Here is an 18,927-nt window from a genome sequence, read left to right as displayed (position 1 = left end):
GTCAGTGCCCCGAGGCGATAATATCTAATAGTAGCAAACAGACGAGGTCAAAGCACTCTCTTCTACAAGTGGCTGGGGGCAGCTCACTCAGACCTGAGGAATATAGACTCGACTCAGATCAAGCGCCAACAACACAGCTGGGAAAACCAGAAAAAAGAACTCAGCTCCGAGATGCAGCCAGTAGCCACAGCCACATCCCCACTCGACAACCAGAACCATGGGAATCTCTACTCTAGTCCTCCCATTGGACTGATACTAGTAATCTGGTACAGACAGTAACAGGCACACACAGCTGAGCGTACCTTAAATCCGGCCCGCTAGTGCCATTTCTACTCCGTTCAATCCCGGTTCGTTGTACGCGTCCGCGACGCGATCGGCCGACTAGGGTTTCGTGTCTCCCATATAACCAACTTGGGTGAATACCAGCTTGATACAGTGGATGACGTAAAATACATATTCCATACGGAGTACACGAGGTCGTGATCTGGAAGAAGAAAGAAAATCAACAGCAGGGGAGGAGCTGGTATGACCAAGGGATAGAATTCACTCTTATTTGACTGATTCCATTCAATACAGTTCCCTTCATACTCATTTCTCTGAGTCTTATTCTGTCAATCTTCATCTCAAGCACGCGGTAGATGACGGCCCCTACATCGCCCTTGCTTATACATAATACATACACACATACACATACATACTAATACCACGTACTGACCGTATATCCCGCACCATGGAAAGCCTCCATTACACATATTACATATAATACACATATTACATACAGAGCATAAATCCTTGCGCGGGCTTAAGCGCATGCATGGATATTATAATATCCAGTGTATAACTGGATGTCGTCAGTCCCTTGCAGATATAGATCCTCTTATCTTACTGCCTGATTTCATCATGACCTTGAGATAGTAAATAGTACACAGTAGTTTTGAGGTTTCATATTAGAAAAGTCAGTATCATTACTTGTTTAAAAATGTATAATACACCATTTGATCTCAAACTTCAGAGTTGGTAAAACTAGAGGCAGTAAGTGTAGGTAAAGCACGGATAGCCACCGGAACCCCGAACCATGGATCCAGACGAGCTCAACGTCCCCAACAGCCTAGGAGACCTGAAAAGCTGTCGCTCACTAACTATTATCTGATTTTATTCCATTCTGTTCTATTTCATTATTTCATTATTAGTATTATTATGACTCCAGCAAAATCAATGTGCATTATGCAATGCACAATCAAGACATCCATCCCAATCCTTACATTAACAAGCCAGACATACAGCTATACTTACACCCCTCTATCCACCCACCCAAGAATGCCCACCTTACCTTGAGACATCCATGTTTATTTATTTATTTCTTGGGCCGCTGAGATCACGACACAACCTTAATCGACACGAGCGCTGTTCGGAACATCCGTCCATCCTATCTCGCGGGGGGAGGTTGTCGGCAGACCAAGGCACGGTGGGGAAGGTGGCTTGGTTGATGTGGTAACTGGTAACTTTCTAGGTTGATTTGGTGGTTTGTTTATGGGTTCTTCTGGGGGGTGGTTTGTTGATAAGGTTCTTGTTACCAGGTAGGTAGTTTGGTTGGTTGGATTGGATGATATGGATTGATAGTGCTGTATTTGTAGAAAACTGGGTAGGTAGTGATGGATATTGAGTGACATGGGCTCATACTAGCTAGAAACCGACAAAACAGAATGAAAACGCAACTTAGGATCACAGCTTCAAAACATGAAAAAGAAAGAAAGAAGAAAACTAACAAACCTCCCCAGACCCAATCTGATTATCCACAAACTCCCCCGCCTTCCCCAGCTCATCCCCAAGCAACTGAATCGTCTTCTCATAAACCTTCGCAGCCTCCATATCCCACCGCCCCGGAGCCTGATACTCCCCTGTCCCAGTGCCAAAGTCATCGTCGTCGTCGTCATCATCATCACCCTCATCAAGGCTATCCGCGCTCTCATCCATCTCCTCATCAACCTGCTCGCTGGCCTCCACGACAGCAACACGACACGTCTCCGCCAGACTCTTGATGCGGACTTTCTCCGTCATGGAGACGACATTGTGTCGGCCTTCGAAGCCTGAAAGGGGTTCGCCCGTGTCTGCGTCTTCGCCGAGGAGGAGCGATGCGAAGACGGAGTCGAGCTTTCTGAGCAAGCGGAAGGTTGAGCCTGGGCTGAGGGGGAAGTCGGGGAGGTACGTGTTGATTAGTCCGGCCACGGTGATCAGGTATGGGATTTGTATTGAAGCTGGAAACAATAGGCAAGGGATTAAGAGAGACGAGAGTTAGTCTGCGGTTCTCGCCCATGTGAAACCAAATAGTATATCACATATACCACGCATGAAGAGAAAGAAAGAGAAAGAAAGGTGACATACGAGTCCCACTAACCCAGAGTACATCAATCACTCCATCAAGATCCTTAGCTACTTCCTTGAAGCTCTCGTACCCACGCTCTGACGCCTGCTGACTCTGGTCATCAAAAGCGGAGCTGAACTTTTTAGCGTGTCGTCGGTTGACGCTCAGGAGGACCTTGTCAACGTGGTTGATCACAGTCGTCTCTTTCAAGGAACCTGCGCGAAGCGGGTGCGCTCTTGGTTTGGGCAGACTGGATGGTGTTGCTGTTGATGTTGATGGCGCGGGGGAGAGGAGGGGGTTTTGGATGAAGCCCCCTCCGGGTGTTTCTGCTGAGGCCATATCATATAAACCGAATGGATCAGTAGAGTTGGGTGTCTTGTTTGGTGCAGTATGGATTGTAATTCAAGTTATGCGGTTGGAGCTCTAGCAAGCTGTAAGTATATATAGTCGGTTGACGCGACATATGGACGGACCTGACTTGAGATAATAAGGTATTGCATCAACATCTACAGTTTAATACAGACGTCGTGTTGAATTTGCCACGATTGTCACTTATCAAAAGCAAGAATACAACTTGGTTTGATGAGAGAAGGTGAGCTCCGAGCTGGGATTCAAGATGTCATGCCAAGCCTGTGGCCCGTGCGGTACCGGATCCAGACCACCATCCAGTTGGAACTATAGAACCACCACGGGGTATAACTAAGGTACTATACTATATTACAACATATAGGTTGGCAGTTATATAGAAAGTGAACAGCTTGTATGTCTTCTTGAAAAAGGTCATACTCATGCAAGCTATGTACATTCTCTCTGTAGTACACACAGGGTAATTAGGACAGGAATAAGACGTCTACTACTACCACAGTACTATACTAGACGAAGACCAGGAAGAGGAACTGCACTGGTGAGGATATATACCTTGCTCACTTCTATCAAGAGGCTTTCTGTTAGCTACAGACTAGCTCGCTTTTGAATCACTCTTGATCAACGGCCATGTATACCTGATTTGGACAACATGGGGCGGGCGAGTTTCAGCCTTGCGAGCACTAGTCATGATACATAGGAAATACCACATCACACATTGACCCCAGCCCGCAGGACGAAATCAATACTCAATTTCTGCGTCAGATAGTACTCATCAAACACAGACAGGTATGTCTTGTCGCCCAGTCAATTGTTCCAGTGAAGCTCACGGAACACTGGAACCTAATCCCGATATCTCTGGGATTGGGGTAAGTAGGCATGTTGTTACTTTGCATGAAGCATGATTAGACTGACGCTTGGAAAGATCATCACGGGCTTTCTCGCTACGGCCTGGGCCACCCTCGTGGCTCTGATATTCAACTATGTTGTCGCGCCAACCGAACCATCCACTGGTTCTTCGGAAACACTCCCGATGGGGAATGCGTTGGATGATCCATTGCGGCAGTCGCTGCAGAGGATGCTGAAAAGGATCTTACCATCACCGCAGTGGGTGAAACCACTGAGGACTGTGAGTACCAATATCCACCTCTAGCAACCGGGGGGCAGGGAACTAACAGGTCGGATCAAGGTCGTGATGGCAATGAGTGATCAGCAGCTCGTGACCGGATTCGCCAACTTCGTGAGCGGCTATTCCCAACTGCCCTGTGGTTTATCCCTCTATCACTGGCAAATAATCACGGCCATCACCTGGTTCGCGAGCGTCACCCATCTGGCGACACTGCCGTTCCTCCAGCAGTATCTGCGGCGCCACAAGTATCTCCTCTACATTAGAGTCTTCTTGATGACCGCGCTCACCATCATGCTTGCCATCGCGCTTTTGTCTAGTGGAAAAGGCGGAGCCAAAATGATTTTGATGGGTCACCGAAATATCAAAATATCCGTCCCCGTACCGACGAGCAAGCTGGCCGCCCCCGCAAAGTGCTTCGTGGACGAGGTGAATTTCGGATTTGACCGCAGCTCAGGAAGTGCAGTGTATATAGTCGTCTCGGAGATCATCCTGCTGGGAGGACTTTTTATCCGTCTCCTACGGATGCTTCCGGCCACCAATGCCGTTGCGGTGGCCACTCTGAAGGCTGTCGGCACGTTATGGCGAAAGACCATTGCCAGATGCTGTGGAGGCCTTCAAACGTCCTCCCGATGCATGCGAGCCCTCCTCGTGCCCTCGATTGTCGTTTCCTTGGCGGCAGGGGCTACCACACAAGCCGTGATCGATTTCCTGCGCTCTGCAACCTTCGAGGTGATCTGGTTGATGTTTGCTTTGATCTGGGGCACGATTCGACTGTTCACTATCCGTTCGTTTGTGCCGCCGGGCAGCAACGTCGTCGAGGAAGACTTTTGGGGCTTCGGTCAACTGGTGCCAGTGTTGCTGCTCCTTCTCCCGATCCTCCTGATCGCCGAGAGCTGCTCGGGTAGGCCTGCTCCCTCCATGTATGTGTTCAACGAAATTGGCTAACAGCTACAGAAATGGCCCACCAGGGCAGCAAGAAGAAGCAGACAGCAGCAGCAGTAGCCACTCAGACCGACTCCGAGTCCGAGTCTACATCGGACAACAAGACGCCACCTGGCTCCCCATCCCTGCCCCAGCACCATCTCACGACCACAACCCCCAGCAGCAGCGCGACCTCTCCCCACGCTGAACCCCCATCTCCCTCACCATCCCAGCCCAACACCCCACTCTGCACCAAAATGATCACTCTCAGCGAGCAGAACTTCCGCCTCGAACCCTGGTACCTAGACAACCTCTACTACATGACATCATACGCAATCGGCACAGCCCCCATAATCCTCATCTGTGCGACCCAAAAAGAAATTTACGAAGGCGACATCATAATTGCACTGGAATTAATAGCCGGCGGCGCCCTCTCCTTCATCTTCATCCCGCTATGCGGCATCGTCGCCTACCTCGACGACAGCCGACAGCGGCAGCGGCATGCGCTCTCCGCCCTCCGACTCGTAGTCGATCCCGGCAAGACGCACCGCGTGGCCCGGTATATCTATTTCGCGTGCGTGCCCGTGCCTGTGTTGTGTTTGACGATTGCGTATCCGCAGGGGTTGGGGTTGGTGGTTCTTCTTTGGGTCTGGGCGGTGTTGTATTCGCTTTCGACGGTGGGGGTTGCTGCTGCAGGGTGGGTGCTTTGTGGGTTGGCTTTAAGGGAAGAGTAGTGTTTTGCTCGCTCATTTACTCAATGGGCTCCCTTGCTCTGGTTTTTGAGGGAGAGGTGCTGGGTCTTTGTAGATCGAGCGAGCAGAAGGACAGTGCTAGTTACCACAAGTGGGTTTCATATTCCCATGGAACAGCCGGTGGCAGACGGTAGATAATAAGGCCATCACAAGTTCACAACTAATGTTCAGTTATCTATATCTATCTATACAATATACCTAATATACAATTAGCAACAGCATTTCCACAAGCACATACACCACCATTATATAGAATCAACTTCAGAGAGTGAGAAGATATTTAACGCTGGTTTTTGTAGACATGGCATGACATCAAGATAACAAGAGTCTTGCTACTCTGGCCCCAGCGGGCTCATCATAAAAAAAAAAGGGAGGTAGAAGTAAAGTTAGACACTCACATCAGCATTGAATCCTCCACCCGACGACAAAAACTTGACTTTTGACTTTGACTTTTGACCACCCAAAACGCCTTGCTAAAATCGACATCGGACAAGTGCAGTAGACACCGCAGCCATTACTCGGGCTATACATCGTTAGTATCAGTATCCCACAGTCCAACAATCAGTCAATCAAAGGAGGAAGAAGAGAACATACCCTAATCTTCCCCTTCCGCCTCTTCATATCCTCCAACCTCTTCTTATCCTCCCCAAACCGCCTAAGCATCTCATTCTGCCTCATCTTCCTCTTCTCCCGACTCTGGAAGCGATAGAAGTCCTCCAAGCCCTCCTGCTTCTTCTTCTGCCTCTCAACCAGCTCCCTCGCCTCGTCCTCGTGCGCCGTCTCCGTAAGCTTCGGCCCACTAGTAACAGTGACAAACCCATCCTCGTCCGGCTCCTGCGCCCGACGCGCGACCTCCCTCTTCCGCGCCTCAGACACCTGCTCAAACACAGTCATGTAGTCGCTCACCGCGCGGAGAATCTCCGCCCGCGCAGGGAAAACAGCCCGCTCATGCTTCAAGTACCGCTCCATCCCCAGCGCAGGAAGCCTCCCCTCAACACCCTCCCCCCACACAATCCCCTCCTTCCCCTGTTTGCGGCCCGCAACCTTCCTCGCAGCCTTCAAGCTCGCCTCGCGCGCAGGCCCATCCACAAAGATAACAATCGCATGCGCCCCGCTCTTATGCAGCGCCCTGTCCCACGTAGCAGGCAACTCAATCCCATCAAGCTGACCCTGCAGCTCATCAGCCGTCACGCGCTTGCGCTTCTTCACGGACATTTGATTCGCCTGCGCGCCGCTTCCTTTCGCCTTGGTCGGCACATCCTCGAAGTGCACCTTTTCGACGCGGCCTGCGCCGAGCTGGGTACCGAAGAGGTGGCGTAGGTGTAGCTCTGTCGTGTCGATGGGGATGTTGACGAGGAAGAGAGAGCGGGGGGTGTCGTCGTCGGGGATGCGCGGTTCGTGGGCGCGGATGTAGAGGTGGTGCGTTGCGGGCTTGGGGTAGGATGGGGTTGCGGGGAGGGTGAGGGGGAGGACTGTGTAGCCTGCTATTTCGGAGGGGGTCTTTTTCATTTTGGCGGATTTGGACGAAGGGTGGGATTTCGTGAAGGTCTTTGAAGAATGAAGAATGTTGGATGGAAGTGGTTGTTGGTGATGCGGCAGAATTGTTTTTTTGATCAGATTTTTCGGAAGGCGGAGTGAGATTATTTTTATTTTGTTTTGTTTTATTTTATTTCTTGGCATTGTTTTCGCATACTATGCTTCATACTTCATTTCATAGACTCATACATAAACTGTTTATCATGGCCGTGACAGTCAAATCAATCATTCACTCATGTCGCATAACTTGAATCAAATCATCCCATTTGAAGAAATAAAAAGATCACTCAAACCCTGTCAACCCTCACATGCTTGGTATATCGAACCTACCTATACTCATGTATCAAGCCTTATCAGGATCATTGATCCCACCATTGGTAATGATATAAGTCGCCTCTCTCTCAGGGCAGTCTGCAGTACTCAGCGTTGCTTTACCCAAGATAGGTGTCTAAGTCAAACCTACCAGGCGAATCCTGTATCTTCGCTACCCGCTCCTCCCCACGACCCTTGCGGAGAAGAACACGCGTAGTAGACGCATGTGCCAGGACGTGTCCACCAACAGGCTTGCGGCCGTCTGCTCCGGCAAAAAGCGCACTGGCGCCGGGATCGCTCTGGACTTGGTTTGTCTACACGATATGAGTGTTGTAAGCTGAGGCGGCGGCGGCACTATACTTACCATCAGGACGCAGACGTTGAACTCTGGACCCGGCGAGGGTTAGTTAGATAAGTAACAGACAATCAGCGAGAAGAAGAAGACACACCTTCAGCCATATGGGCAAGCTTCATCAAAAACTGATTCAGCTTCTGCTGCCGATCCGCCAATTCCCCCCGTCCACAATAATCCACCCTAAAACAATTCATAATGCTATCAATAATCAAGAGCCTATACTCGCCGCCCGCAAACTCCTTGCTAAGCGTATTAAGCAGCTCCATCTGATGCTCGCTGTTCAGCGCGCGCGCGTACGCAATATTCTCCTGCGCCGAGGCAGGGTCGACGCCGAAGCGCTCCGCAATCTGGGCGATGCGCTCGGGTCGGAATGTGCCTTCTGTGTCGATGTAGGCTACTTTGCCGTCTGCGCCGCCCATGTCTTTGGGGAGTTGGGCGATGACGGACATTGTGTGTGAGAGCTGGGTTTTGCCGCAGCGGAATTCGCCGAAGACTTCGCTGATGCTCATGCTTTGGAAGCCTCTGATGTTGTATAGTTGTTAGGGGGGACGTTCGAATGGGGAAAGGGGTGGGGAGACAAACCCTCCCAGGATGGAGTCGAATTGCTTGCTTCCGGTTGAGATTCGCACTACCTTCTTGCGCTGGTGGCATAGTTCCATGGCGGTGATGAACCCAGATGCGGAGGGCTATACCAAATGGTTAGATCTAGCAAGACTGAACATGGTAGTGACAGACCAGGCACTTGGTGATAGCATCTTTGATCTTCTCCACTTTGATCTCGCTGAACCCTTTGATCTTCAGGAGATTCTTCCGGGTGGCACCGTGGACGGACTGTCCAATTAGCTGTAGTAGATAGAGGAGGAAGACTCAGAAGGTGCCAACCGCAATAGTATAGTATCCATTGGCTTTCAATTTCGTGATATCTGCTGCGCCGATACCTATGCTTACTTAGTAGGAACCTAGAAGACTCGAGAGATGCGCACCGTGGGCTTGGATGGAGTCGATCTCGACGATGAAGGACTGTACACATGATACAAGTTAGTCTATTTCAAAGTTGTCTGCTGGGAGGGAAATGTACATCGACGTCGTAGTCATCACTTATGTCGGAGCCGGGCATGGTGTCGTTGCGCACCTTGGGTATATAAGTGTGGGTAGATCTTGAAGAACAGAGATGATTGACCGATGCCTTGAGGTATGAGTAAGTGAATCGGGGAAACAATGTAGCTATAGTGGAGAGAAGATGAAGTAGAGCTAGATGGATAGTTGGAGGTGTCACGGGGTCTGCCATAGAAATCCAACACTTGCTCTGATAACACGGAGTAGCATAAGTTCTCTGCCATTCTTACCATATACAACCATTACTCCAGGAAAAACCTCCATCCAAGTAGACAGAAACAAAAGCCAGAAACTTTCCTAACCCAACAAGAAGAAAAAGAATAAATCATGTTTTTTTTCTTTGCTTTTATTTGCTTCCCATTCGAATATGGAAAAATGAATTATAGGACGAAAAGATGAAGAGGTGACCACACGCCAGTTACCTTTCCCCTCCATCAACACACATTCTTCAGCACAAACGATCCCCCATCTGTAGCCTTATCCCATCAACACTTGATCACACGCACGTTCGTCGGTCCACCAGTGAACTTCTTGTTCAATTCACCCTTCGCCATCCATCCCCTCGTCTCTCCCTCTTTTCTTGTCGTACCTATTATCCGAATGAGAAGATACCCGAGGAGAACAATTAAGACGCCAATCGTAAGAACCTGAGCCATGTATAGGATCCAAGCCTGAAGGTGGGGGGGGAGGAGGGCCTAGGAGTTCGTGAAACTTTTTGTTCGTCGTATACATAAGGAGAGAAGGAAAAGTTGAAAAATAAATAATGAAGGGGGGGCGTAATATATGCAAAGGAAGAAACATGAGAGAAGAAGATCAAAACCGGGATCGGGGACCTTCAATTCAAAGCAAGATGGGAGGAGATTAGGTAGAAGGGAAACAGGCTCCCGTGAAGAGGGGACCGGTTGATCGGATAATCATAACGTGCTTTTTTTATGCGACAGCGGGGGTGGGAGCCGCGGCAGCAACGGGGACTTCGGTAGTCGCCTCGACGGCAACGGCAGCAACGGGAACAGCGGGGGCGGCACCGGCCTCGGTGGGCTGCTGGGGAGCGGCCTCGTTGTTGGGGCAGTCCCGAGAGATGTGGCCAGCCTGGGCGCACTTGTAGCAGACCTTGCCGGCGGAGCTAAGGGGACCACCGTTGGGAGCGGTGCAGTCACGGGAGATGTGGCCCTAGATATAATGAGCGGCTGTACTTTATTGCTATTTTCAATGAAGGGCACTCACAAGCTTGCCGCAAGCATAGCACTTCATGGCCTGGGCCTGACAATCCCGGGCAAAGTGGTTGGGGCCACCACACTTGTAGCAGGTCGCAGCGCGAGGGTAACCGCCGAAACCACCACGGAAACCACCGGCGAGTCCACCGCGGGGAGCGCCGAGACCACGGGGAGCACCCGTAGCAGGGGCAGGGCAGTTGCGCTGGGGAAAGTCAGTGGATCCACCCTGGTAGTATTATAGTATTCCCGAGGGAGAATCGAACGTACAGCAAGATGACCGGGCTGGCTGCAGTTGTAGCAGCGGCCGTTGGCACCGTTCAGACGGAGGGTAGGACAATCCGCCTGAACGTGGCCCAGACCCTGGCAGTTATAGCATTGCTTGGCTGGATTCGAGTTAACGTTCAATTGTTCTTGTTGATCGTTTGAGTTCGGGGAGCTCTTACTCTCGGTGGTACGAGGGAGCGGGCAGCTGCTGGACTCGTGTCCTAGTCGACGGATTAGATCTGTTGTCCGGGGTATGTCACACACGCAGGTACCTACCAGGCTGCTTGCCTGTTCATTGTATTAGCAAGAATCTTGGATGAAAGTCCGCACTAAGAAAGAAGACACTCACAGTTGTAGCAGAGACGCTCAGTCGAAGAGCAGACCTCTACACCCATCCGTCAGTTCACCATCCATGCCGTATAAAACCATCTCGACTAACCCGCATAGTGGCCGATGTTGCCACACTTGTAGCACGCGCGACGAGAAAGCAACATTTTGTCGGTAGATCAAACTAAGAAACGGGGAAGCTTGTCAGCGTTTCCAATCGAGCCATTGTTTGGTTGTAGTCTGAGCTTTTTCTTTTCTTTTCTTTTTCATCATTCTTCCATTCGCATGGGACACCTTGAATGGATGGCGCGGGGCACTCCAAAAGTCGCATTATTTCCCACACGCTACCCAGGAAGATTTGGATAAAAAGGAGACAGACAATTCCACCTGAGAACCATCTCCCCAATCCAAACCAAAGTGGCCGGAGAGAAACATATACGGGTCCAGCGGGAGCGTCAACGTCAAAAGATGACGAAGAAGCTTCTGCAGCTGGTGCCCCCCGCCCCAAAAAAAAGCTCATCAAAGGCAGATCGCGGAGAAATATCCAAAGAGGGCGAGACTCACCCTTCCTAAATCCAACAACACACACAACGATCGAAATCTCTCCTTGTCAAATGAGGCAGGATATCTTTCAACGAAACCGTCAGCTTTTGAGAATCTGGAGGAACAAGCAGCACTTCAAGTCAAGCGCGCATTTGCTTCCGTCGGAGAACCTGAAAAAGTGGGCTGACAAAGACGGAGCGGTCGAATGGGAGTGGAGGAAAAAAAAAAAAAAAAAAATTTAAAGAAAAAGTGACGATCAAGCACACACAGAAGACAAAAATATAGAGTAAAATAGATGATAATATAGATAATAAATTAAATAAAATTTCACCAGACAATAGCAACAGCAGCAACTCAATCAACTGACAACACACAACCTCAAACCACCAAATAACCAACCTATAAATCAAGAGGAAATCCTTTCAATCCGCCAAAACTGCACACAAACAGGAACGATACCGCGAACAGGGGAAAACAGCGGGACCGAAACAAGCGATGTAACAGAGACCGGGAAAGGCAGGTTACTGTCCTAGTGTTCTGACAGACATTCCGGACCTTTCCTGTAAGTTTGGGTACGGTATGGTAAGGAGAGTGATCTTCTGGGCTGCCCCGGATTTCCGGTGGATGTGCTGGCCTGAGGCTGTTGATCAGCACTGTCTGGATGTTGGGTACCTTGGGATATTGTATGTCATTGACGGGGTTATAGAGTATAATGTGGATCTATAGATTATATTGTTAGTTTCTCCTTGCGCAGTCTTTCTTGCAGATGCAGATGCAGATTTGACAGTCTCCCTTGCTTAAGGAAAAGGATATATATATACACCCACAAGATCCTGTCTTCAGTACTACGTCAAAATATATGTTTATACGTTTTCTTTTACAAGTAGGGAAGAAAAAAGGAAAAATTAAAACCAGTAGATAGGTGTATCACTAATGCTCTTCATATGCACCTGGATTACCAAATATAAACATCGTGCTATATGATTAAACAGACCACTGGGCTGCCAGTGTCCGCTGTTGATGCTGTTGACCTGTGGATTAAGTGTGAGATGGGTGGGATCCCCATCTATTCCTCCTTTTCGATCACGGCCGGGGCCTTGATCTCGCGTCCTTGGAGGAACTCCAGTCCTTCTCCGCCCTGCAATATTTGTCAGTTCATGTTCCGAAATAAAACCAATGGAGAAGGAGAACATACGTAGCTGATCAAAGGAGAAACCTCCACACCGACAGCCTCACCATCAGTGACAACCACACCGCCGACCTTCTCGATCCACCGCTGCCCCTGGCTCATGATATCCTGCCGGCTGGTATCCTGGTCGTCGACGCCAGTCCCGCGGGCGTTCTTCAGCGGCGAGAACTCGTCCTCGCGGCGGACCTCGATGCAAGCAAACTTCTCCAGAGGCGTCATGGGGAAGACGTCAAAGACGAACTGCTCCAGCTTGATGCCGTTCGGCTTCTCAGGCTTGTAGAACTCGCCGCTCTCAGCCAGGATGCAGGGGATCTTCTTGCGGGCGACGTGGTGCGGCATCTTGTGCGCCCAGGTCTCGATCGACTCGAAGAACTTGAACGAGTAGTAGTGGTTGACGATGTTGGCCGCGCGGAACTTGAGCAGGTCCGGCTGCTTGGGGTCCACCGCTTCGGCGGTCGCCTCGTCGATCTCGGAGTACTCGACCACATCGGGCTTGCCGTTGCGCTGCAGGATCAGGCCCACGGACTCGGTGGCGTTGCGCTTGCGCACCACCTTGGTCGCGATGTCGACCTTCTTCGAGGCTGCGAAGCCGATGAAGACCGGGTCGGCGACCTTGACGAGGCAGTTGTCGACGCAGTAGTTGTGGATGTGCTCGATGCCGCGCGCACGCATGTCTTCCCGCACGCCGGACGTCACCAGCGCTTGGTAGATGCCGCCATTGCCATCGGGGGCGACTGCGACCTGTATATCGTTAGGAGATGTCTGGGGAGAGGCTAGGGGCGTGGGTTGGACGGTGGCTATGTACCTTGGATTTGCTCTCCAGCATGATCTTGCCCTCGTTGGAGATACAAGGCAGGACGCCCTGCTCAAAGATAGAGACATTGCTCTTATCCAGACCAAAGTAATTATGCTTCTCAAAAAACTGCTCCGTCGGCTTGCGCGTAGGCCCGCTGGTCATCACATACCAGGGAATGACAGCCGGCTTGCCGGAGATCTTCTGAGCCAGCTGCTGCAGCTTGACGATGCGCTCAGCCTGGATCTGGAAGAGCGGCTTGTGGCTGGGGAGACCGATGTCAAAGCAGCCCTTGGGGGCGGAGCTTCCGAGACGGGTACCCTGGCCGCCGGCCATCAACACGACGGCGACCTTGTTGTCCGCGACGAGCTGGAGACCCTCATCGTACCATCGCTGGAGGTCTTTGGGATCGGAGTCGAGGATGGAGGCGGTGGCGACGTCGGGGAGAGGTTCGAGGGAGGCGGCGGATTCTTCGTGGGTTTGGGAGGGGTTGAGGGCCTTGTCGGCGAGCTCGTTGATGCGGGTGGGGTCGAAGTTGGCCAGTTGGTGGAAGAGGAGGGTCTTCTCGAGGGGCTTCAGTTCGTCGATGAACGCAAACACATGGCCTTGGTTGGCGGCCTCATACTTTTGTCGCAGCTGTTGGAATTCCTCGGCGGACGGTTCACGCGGGGCATCTTCTGGTTGTCCGTGGATCTTATTGACTAGGTTCGAGACCGTTTCTTTGATAGCGGCAGCCATGGCGATGACTTTGCGTTTGTTAAAATAGAGAAAAAAAAATAGTTAATAAATCTAGACTGAGAATGTGACACGGGCTGAATGGAAAGAAAGGTAGGCGAGACAGAGGAGAGTAAGAGGAGAATAGTAGGGAAGATGGAGGAGGAGGATAAGGAGCTGAGAGTGAATGCTTGAATATTCCAGTCTAGGCCGAGAGGTATTTATGTATAACACACTAAAGCATCTCTAGTTAGTATGCTGATCACTCCAGCTCTTTCTTCCTTTTCCTCCGTCTGTGTCAGGAGATGGGTTATTTTTAGCCCGACTCAGCAATTGGAACCAATACTTGGACCAGAATCGCTTTCACTGAGGACAGCTAGACAGCTAGACTGCGACAGTGTATATTTCGGGTCGCGATTCAGGCGACTGTCTCATTTCGAATTGCAGTGACCAATCCCCCTCTCTCTGACTGCTGGAGGCGACGTCGAGGCGGGGCAAACCATTGCAGAGCCGGTGGGGCTGGTTTCACCGACACTTGGCGAAACAGATGGACTATTGACGGACTATGTGGATTATTGGTAGGACCACTCACTAATAGTGAGAATGTACAGTACGATACAATGAATATAGAGCACGGTAGGGGATTGTTCATATACAATATCTTTGTCTACCAATCTAGTATGCGATCGATTAATTGTGTCGGCACTACCAACGTCGTCTTTCCCGATACCGATCATCCCGTGGATCACGGCGACGGTCTCGATCACGATCACGATCGTCGTATCGACTTCGGTCCTTCTCCCGATAGCTCCGTTCCCCGCGGTGTGGACTGCGACTGTGCGATCGGTCGCGATATCGATGCCGGCGCGACTCGGGCGGGGGACTCCCGCTGCCCCGCCGGTCGCGAGGGGCGCTCTTTCGCGGGGGACTACTGCGGCTGGGAGACCGTCGTCGCGACTCGTTCTTTCTAAATACCATCCCGTAGTCATCGTCGGGACGCGTGGTGGTGGTGGTGTCCGAGGCCCGATACTGTCGTTTCTGCTCGAGGCCGGCGACGCCACCGAAGCCACCACGCTGACCGCTCCTTTTCGTGACAGTGGCATTCCGCCAACTCTCGGACAGTTTTGAAACCTGCGGGGTATGTTAGCCAGGGAATTTGCCGGAAAACGGGACACAAGGTGGGGGGGGGGACGGACGCTTTGGGAGAAGTCCACATGGATCCGGTGGTCATCGATGAGAACTCCCTGCATTTTGAAGTAGGCTTGTTCGCAATCTTTTTGGTTTTCGAACTCGATGAAGGCGTACTGGAGACTGTCCCCGGTCCGCTTGTCTCGGATGACCTCGCATGAGAGAATCTGTCCAAAGCGACTGAAAATCAAGTGGAGATCCTCATCTGGTGGTCGCATTAGCATGTAAGCATGTACGGTATCAACACCATAGTAGTCAGGGAAGTCTTACCTTGAGTAACTGGATTCAATTTGCAAACGAACAAGATATTCTCGGGCGGCTTGATCTCTGCGAACGGGAGATCGCCAACCATCTCTAGAGTCAAGGCTTGTGCTCGCGCCTCCCGCTCTCGCCGGAGCTTCTCCATTGCCTCTTCATCCATATTGTCATCGAGTTCTTCATCATCGGCGATCCGCACCGTAGCCAGCTGCGCCTTGGACGGGACAGGGCTCTCCGCGGGCTCCACCAAACCGGGGGGGTCATCGAACGGGTCGTCGAGAACAACGGTATGGCGGATCCGGATATCCTTGAGCGGTCGACCAGCACCGTCAATGAAAGAGTCATTGACCTTATCCAACACGTCGAACCCTTCTACCACCTTCCCAAAGATCACGGCCTTCCCATCGAGGTAGTCGAGGTTGTCCCCCAGCGTGACGATAAACTGACTGGCCGCGATGCGCTCATCTGGATCGTGCGGAGAAGCGACAGTCGCCAAGCTGACCGTGCCCTTGACATCGTGCTTCAGCTTGGGTGGAACGGGGAGGGCGAAGGTTCTCTTGGAAGGGCCGTCCAACACGCCCCATATGCTCGACCCGCCATCGCTCTCAGGGGACTCGGCCAGCGGATCTCCGGTCTGAAAGGTGAAATTCTTCTGGACGCTGTGGACGGGCGAGAAATTGTAATACTTAATCTTGCATAGCTTCAGGAAGCTACAACGGTAGAACACGGATTGCTTAGTCTTCTCGTTCAGCCACTCGACATTGTCTATGCGCTCCTGCCCCTCAAGGCACGGTGCAGATGTGCAGTGCGAAGAAAAAAGGGTACCTACTTCTCACATGCCTTGGGCGACTCGTCAACCAGAAGGTCGATGACAATATCCCCCAGGGAGGTCTCCAGCAGAACACTCATGGTGCTTGTCCGGTGGCTGCAGGCGATGCGACCCGGGTCGCGGTGCGTTTAACGGTCGGACCCGTGTGGAATGGGATGGTACAGAGCTCGAGCTCTCGTCGGGGATGGCAGGAGGAGCTTTGACTCAAGACAAGGATGTGAGCAAGGGTCAACTTCGACCGAAAATAATATAAAAAGGTTGAAGACAAATATGGTGAGATTATAAAATTAATTATGAGTAGAGGGAAAAAGCGAAGAGCCTGAGGTCACTGCGGAGCCGCTGCCGCCCGCCCAATCGGTTGGCCTGTCGATCCTGGCAGCAACGGCAGCTTTGAGCTTACTACTACTAAGTAGCGGAGACTACTGCGATACTTCTTTCAACTCTCCAGTGTACAACTTCCGCATCAACGATCGAGTCCGAGTTGTCATCAGTCATTCAGGGGGCTACCTCTGTTTCCAATTCTAGGCCTCCAATTGATCTGTTTCATCTCGCTAATGAAATAGCAGACGCTGCTAATATATAAAAAAAAAAGCCTCGGAATGCCATTGTCCACCATAGCCATTGCAACGGCCGGGATGGAACGTCGTACCGTCCTTGGGCTTTCCCACACGTCGCGGCCGCACATTGACGCTAGTGACAGTCATACAGAGGCCGTGGGAAAGATTGGGGCCCTGTGCGATATCCGTCGATGCTTTCGAGGGGTTCACACCATCGGAAGGTTGACCCGGCGCCGTCTCGTGTTACGGGCCATTCTTCTCAACCCAACGGCATATCTTCCGGAAGACCCGGACAGCTTGGAGCAATGGGTCTGAACCAAGACACTGCTCCGGGGCCTGTTTGTATCGGTGCGCATCATGACGCGGATCATGATGCAAGCTCGACGAGCGAAGAAGAGAAAGCTGGACGGTAGATTTTTCTGGCCGACTTGCCTGTCCCCTGTCTACCAGACCAACAACTGCAACCCCATTTCGCTTGTCCTCGGGTTATAGACCTGACTTGGCTAGGCGTACTGCTGGGCCTGTTCCCCCTCTGTTTTGGCAAGTTTCACAACAGAGGCGTTGGAAAATAACGGGCGGTCTCCTGCAGCTTATGCCCAGCAGCTCGATGGATTAGCTGATCTGGCCGTCAGTGACTGATGCTTCGCAGGATCCAACCGCACTGATAATACCAAGGTAATACTAATTTGTTGAGATTGAATGCACGTGGTGAGATTTCAATGAGAACTACTGGTTTATCTTTCGTGATATGCAGTTTTTATTTATTTATTATTATTATTTTTCCTCTGTTTCATGTCGTTTTATCCTATTATCTTATTTTACTAATCTATCTATTTGTTTATTACCTCTTATTTCACTCTTTATTTCCATTCTCTCATTCGTGATTGACAGGCTGAGACGCTAGTGAGGGATGGACGAGTTTCACTGGTCCTTAGCCTGGAGAGGCTGGCCCTAATATCAACCGCCAGCCACTCTCAGCCAAATAATTTGCGATGAAGACACCGAAGAAGAAGAACGCTTTCTTCTCATCTGGTCCTTATCAGACTATCCATTTGTTCAATCACAATCGTTGCCTTCTTCCCCCTTTTTTCTTTCCCTTCTTTTGGCGCTGTTCTAGGTTCAAATTTCCCCAAGTGTGGTCAACGTTTCTTGGCTGCCCATCCCAAACCCGGCTAGTATCGCTGGCTGCATTTTCGTTTCTTTCAACAAGTTGACTGGGCGCACAGGAATACTGACACGCACCTGGGATGAAACTGTTCCAATCAAGACCAGAGGTGGTGCCAGACTAATGTTGGTTGGTGTTCGTTCAGACCAGACCAGCTACGTCAGGTACGATATTTCGGACCCCTGAACTCTGTGCATACTGAACCTCCCCTGGGCCCACGTCCCTGACATCTATCGCTGGCTGATGATGCCACTAAATGGGGGTCGTTGGGCAAATTATGTCTCTTTTCCCCAAACCACATTTTCATTTTCCCTCTCTACTCATGTTGATTTGTCCACTCTCTTTTGCCCGGGGGTCCCTGGCACATCTCCCAGCTCTAGTGTCGCGGGTGAGAATCCCTGAGAAAATCCCTGAGAAATGGGGAAAAGCTCCACGGCACTTGATGACCCTATGCAGATCCAGTGATCCAGCGATCCAGCCCGGTGACCTGGATAAGAGGCTTCTAGTCAGATTAACTTCCACCAGAGCTCCTTCCTAGCTCGTGCTTAGCTACTAGGCTAGATCGGGACTGGGCCGGGACGGGGATGATCTACATGAATCCATTCCCAGGATCACTCTGATCGTTAGTCTTGCGGTCTTTTGAATATGTAAGAGCTCCAAAAGCCACCCGAAACATCAGTGTAATCTCTGTTGGGGGGCGACCTCGTTTGCAGGGACTTTGTGAGTCTCATCTGTTGCCTGTCCTCCGGGAACCGAGGTGAGGGAAAAAAAAGACCACCCTCATCACGAAACATCTCACTTCGGCTCAATACCAAGTTTTGTGGGCGCCAAAAGTACCGGCCGAGTTCAGGCCTCTGAAAGAGTTTGTTTGACCGCTGAAGACTGCCCAAGCCGAACCAATAGGCTCCCCCACCTGGCCACCGTTCTAACGGGCAAACATCGGCCATGATCGTGCGTTCCGCTCCCAATCTTAATATGGAGCCATCTGCAAACGTACTAGTCAGCGGAGACCTGATCTGCCCTGCCAGCGGTCTCTGGGG

General features: G+C 51.1%; 3 protein-coding genes across 3 annotated transcripts; all 3 read right to left on the bottom strand.

Annotated features, from left to right (window-relative positions):
• Positions 1-1,761: 1,761 nt before the first annotated feature.
• P168DRAFT_243935 (putative ribosomal small subunit assembly protein) lies at positions 1,762-7,036 on the bottom strand (the record flags this gene model as incomplete). The annotated part of the gene is made up of 3 exons (XM_024833894.1): positions 1,762-2,255; positions 2,383-2,536; positions 6,122-7,036. The coding sequence occupies 3 exons, from the start codon at positions 7,034-7,036 to the stop codon at positions 1,762-1,764; spliced, it is 1,563 nt and encodes a 520-aa protein (XP_024689226.1).
• Positions 7,037-12,260: 5,224 nt separating this feature from the next.
• On the bottom strand, positions 12,261-14,267 carry P168DRAFT_260128 (UDP-N-acetylglucosamine diphosphorylase; the record flags this gene model as incomplete). The annotated part of the gene is made up of 3 exons (XM_024834656.1): positions 13,189-14,267; positions 12,390-13,124; positions 12,261-12,332 (listed from the first exon to the last, which is right to left on the bottom strand). Exons 1-3 carry the CDS (start codon positions 13,912-13,914, stop codon positions 12,261-12,263), a joined length of 1,533 nt encoding a protein of 510 aa, XP_024689225.1. The 5' UTR covers positions 13,915-14,267.
• Positions 14,268-14,553: 286 nt separating this feature from the next.
• P168DRAFT_293475 (PPIL4 family peptidylprolyl isomerase) lies at positions 14,554-16,429 on the bottom strand. The gene is made up of 4 exons (XM_024837817.1): positions 16,166-16,429; positions 15,349-16,046; positions 15,087-15,283; positions 14,554-15,021 (listed from the first exon to the last, which is right to left on the bottom strand). The coding sequence occupies exons 1-4, from the start codon at positions 16,243-16,245 to the stop codon at positions 14,596-14,598; spliced, it is 1,401 nt and encodes a 466-aa protein (XP_024689224.1). The 5' UTR covers positions 16,246-16,429; the 3' UTR covers positions 14,554-14,595.
• Between the last annotated feature and the right edge of the window lie 2,498 nt (positions 16,430-18,927).

The sequence above is a fragment of the Aspergillus campestris genome, assembly GCF_002847485.1.
Source record: "Aspergillus campestris IBT 28561 chromosome Unknown P168scaffold_14, whole genome shotgun sequence".
Taxonomy (NCBI): Eukaryota; Fungi; Ascomycota; class Eurotiomycetes; order Eurotiales; family Aspergillaceae; genus Aspergillus; species Aspergillus campestris.
This window is presented reverse-complemented; position numbering and strand designations above follow the sequence as displayed.